We start from the raw sequence: 2,952 nt of genomic DNA on the forward strand, positions 1-2,952 counted from the left end.
GCGCCGCGCCAAGCCCCGTCCTTGAGCCCGCGCTCCCCAGCTTTCCTCTGCAGATGCCCGTGCCACCCCCACGCTGCGGAGGGGCTGTTCACCACATGCCAGGAAACCAGGGTTGGGGTGCAGGCCGGGGGCCCCAGCGGCTGGCCACCGTGTCCTTCCTGAACCTGGTGGGGGAAGTGCGCCCGCCTCCACCTCTCCGACACCCACCCGCAGGGCCCAGCCCCGTCGGAAGGGTCTAGGGCTGAAGGTCTGTCCCCGGCCTCCGTGCTGCGCTCTCCTGGCCCCGGGCCCGCCCAGAAGACCCGCCTGTGTCGCGGGCCCCTCCCTGGCTCCGGCCTCTAAAGCGCCCCCGGCACAGCTTCGCGGCCCGTGCCGCTCGGTGCGGCCAGCACCTTCGCCTTGTCACTGTTGTTCTCCTTTGTCCTTCCAGCCCGTGCCTCTCCTGGAAGAGAATAGTGGGCGTCTTTTTCCTGCCGTTTGTCTTACCAGCTTTTGCTCCTCGGTTTAAGCAGGAGCAGAGCCTCACGCTTGGCGGAGCGCATCCGCCCCAGCCCAGGTTTGCCTGAGAGCCGCATTCCTGGGGAGGCAGGGGAGCGACCTCACCTTTCTTGGAGAAAAGAAGATCGCGATTGTGCACAGAACACGTCCTACTAACAAGAACTTCTTTTTTTTCCTCTAGGGTTTCAGCCGTCCCTCCCAGCCCGCTCCCGAATTCTCTCTCCCTTTCCACTTTCTTTCCCTCGCCCGCCCCCTCCAGGTTTAACTGGTCTCATCTGACCCCTCTGGAGCTGAAGAATCGGTCTATGGGACTGGGAACTGCAAGCACAGGTCGGGGTAAGCCCCACTTCACCCTGGAGGGCCACAAGTTCCTGATCTTCGGGGGCTCCATCCACTATTTCCGGGTGCCCAGGGAGTACTGGAGGGACCGCCTGCTGAAGCTGAAGGCCTGTGGCTTCAATACTGTCACCACGTGAGTGCTGGCCCCTCACCTCCAGGACCTTGTTCCCCTACAAGTGCAGGGTAGCAAGAGCCTCCGATTTTGGGGGCCCAGCGTGAGGACTTACCTTCCGCACAGTCGTTTCCAGCACATACCTTTTATGCTTCAGCGTCCAATGGTCGCTTACGTCTCACGCTGAGCTTGCTCTGTGATCAAAAACTTGGATAGGGGTTAGTGGGAGAATCTCAGGGGAGAAGGTTATTTGCTCAGGAATCTGTCTGTCTAGTGAAGGAACACCAGCAGCCCTTGGGAGCACTCAGTTTAATGACAGAAGCTTCAGGCACACTTACAGATAAATATGTACTTACAGATACATGCATGTTTTTAAAACAAACTTTTTGTTTTGTTTTGTTTTGTTCTGAGACAGGGTCTTGCTCTGTTTGTTGCTCAGGTTGGAGTGCAGTGGCCCGATCTCAGCTCATGGCAGCTTCTACTTCTACTTCTCTGGCTCAGGTGATGCTCCTGCCTCAGCCTCCTGAATAGCTGGGGCCACAGGTGCATGCCACCACACCAGGCTAGTGTTTTGAATTGTTTGTAGAGATGGAGTTTCTCGCCTTGTTGCCTGGACTGGTCTCAAACTCCTGGACTCAAGCAATTCACCCTTTAAAAGGAAACACCATGCTTGTCCTCATACCTGTATACAACTGGCCAGCCGCCCCGTGTGACCATAGGGATGCAAAACTGCTCCAGAATCAGAGGCCCCGTCCTCCTGAGGGCCTGCCTCCACGTCTTGTGGCAAGCTTACCGTCACACTCACTGTAAAGGAGAGGATGCTTAGAGGGCCCTGTGCCTTATTGCAGAGCTGGTATTGAAGGGTGAATTTGAATCTGAGAGGCAGTAAATTGACAACTGGTTCATTTAAAATGCAAAGAATTTAATCAGAAATAATCGTTGAGTTTTATTGAAAGCTGCTACTGCATCTCTTGGGGGGTCAATGTAGTTTTTCTTCACCCTTCTTTTGAATTGCTGAATTACGTCGACAATTTTTCTGATAGTCAGGCAGCCACATGGTACTAGTATAAACTCTGCTTGGCTCTGACATATGCACACATTACATACACACAGATTGCTAGACTTTATTTGCTAGTGTTTTATTTCTTTCTTTTTTTTTTTTTTTTGAGACAGAGTCTCGCTCAGTCGCCCAGGCTGGAGTGCAGTGGTGTGATCTTGGCTCACTGCAAGCTCCGCCTCCCGGGTTCACACCATTCTCCTGCTTCAGCCTCCCAAGTAGCTGGGACTACAGGCGCCCGCTACCACGCCCGGCTAATTCTTTGCATTTTTGGTAGAGATGGGGTTTCACCATGTTAGCCAGATGGTCTCGATCTCCTGACCTCATGATCCGCCCGCCTCGGCCTCCCAAAGTGCTGGGATCACAGGCGTGAGCCACCGTGCCTGGCCCTCAGTGTTTTATGTCAAATGTGTTTATGATTATAAGCCAAACTGTTTTAAAATTTTATTTTGTTAGTATTCTTGTCCAGTTTTGAATCAATCTTAAAATAGCTCATAAAGTGAGTAAATCTTCTTTTCTTACTTATTGAAAATATTTTGTGCAAGAATTATCTTTACCCTGAAAATTTTTTAAGATTCACCTGTAAACTCTGTGACTACTATCTTTTGTGGTTTGTGAGGTGAAGGATTTTGGGAAAACATAGTTCTTTGAATGGTTATTAACTCATATCCTCTATTTCTTCTTGAATACATTCTGCTTTCCCTTCTTTTTTCCTTCCTTCCTTCCTTCCTTCCTTCCTTCCTTCCTTCCTTCCTTCCTTCCTTCCTTCCTTCCCTCCCTCCCTCTCTCCTTCCCTCCCTTCCTCACTCCTTTCTTTCTTTCTCTTTCTTTCTCTCTCTCTCTCTTTGTTTTTTTGTTTCTTCTAATGGAGTCTCACTCTGTCACCCAGGCTGGAGTGCAGTGGTGCAATCTCTGCTCACTGCAACCTCTGCCTCCTGGGTTCAAG

At 51.5% G+C, this 2,952-nt stretch overlaps 1 protein-coding gene across 1 annotated transcript in view; it reads left to right on the forward strand.

Moving 5' to 3' along the window:
* The window catches only part of GLB1L3 (galactosidase, beta 1-like 3), a 46,126-nt gene that overhangs the window by 1,991 nt on the left and 41,183 nt on the right, over nucleotides 1–2,952 (forward strand). Inside the window, exons 3-5 of the mRNA XM_011934739.1 lie at nucleotides 54–167; nucleotides 345–556; nucleotides 758–970. Coding sequence (XP_011790129.1) covers nucleotides 54–167; nucleotides 345–556; nucleotides 758–970 — 539 coding nt within the window. The remainder of the gene's footprint in view (nucleotides 1–53; nucleotides 168–344; nucleotides 557–757; nucleotides 971–2,952) is intronic.

The sequence above is a fragment of the Colobus angolensis genome, unplaced genomic scaffold, assembly GCF_000951035.1.
Source record: "Colobus angolensis palliatus isolate OR3802 unplaced genomic scaffold, Cang.pa_1.0 Scaffold137, whole genome shotgun sequence".
NCBI lineage: Eukaryota > Metazoa > Chordata > Mammalia > Primates > Cercopithecidae > Colobus > Colobus angolensis.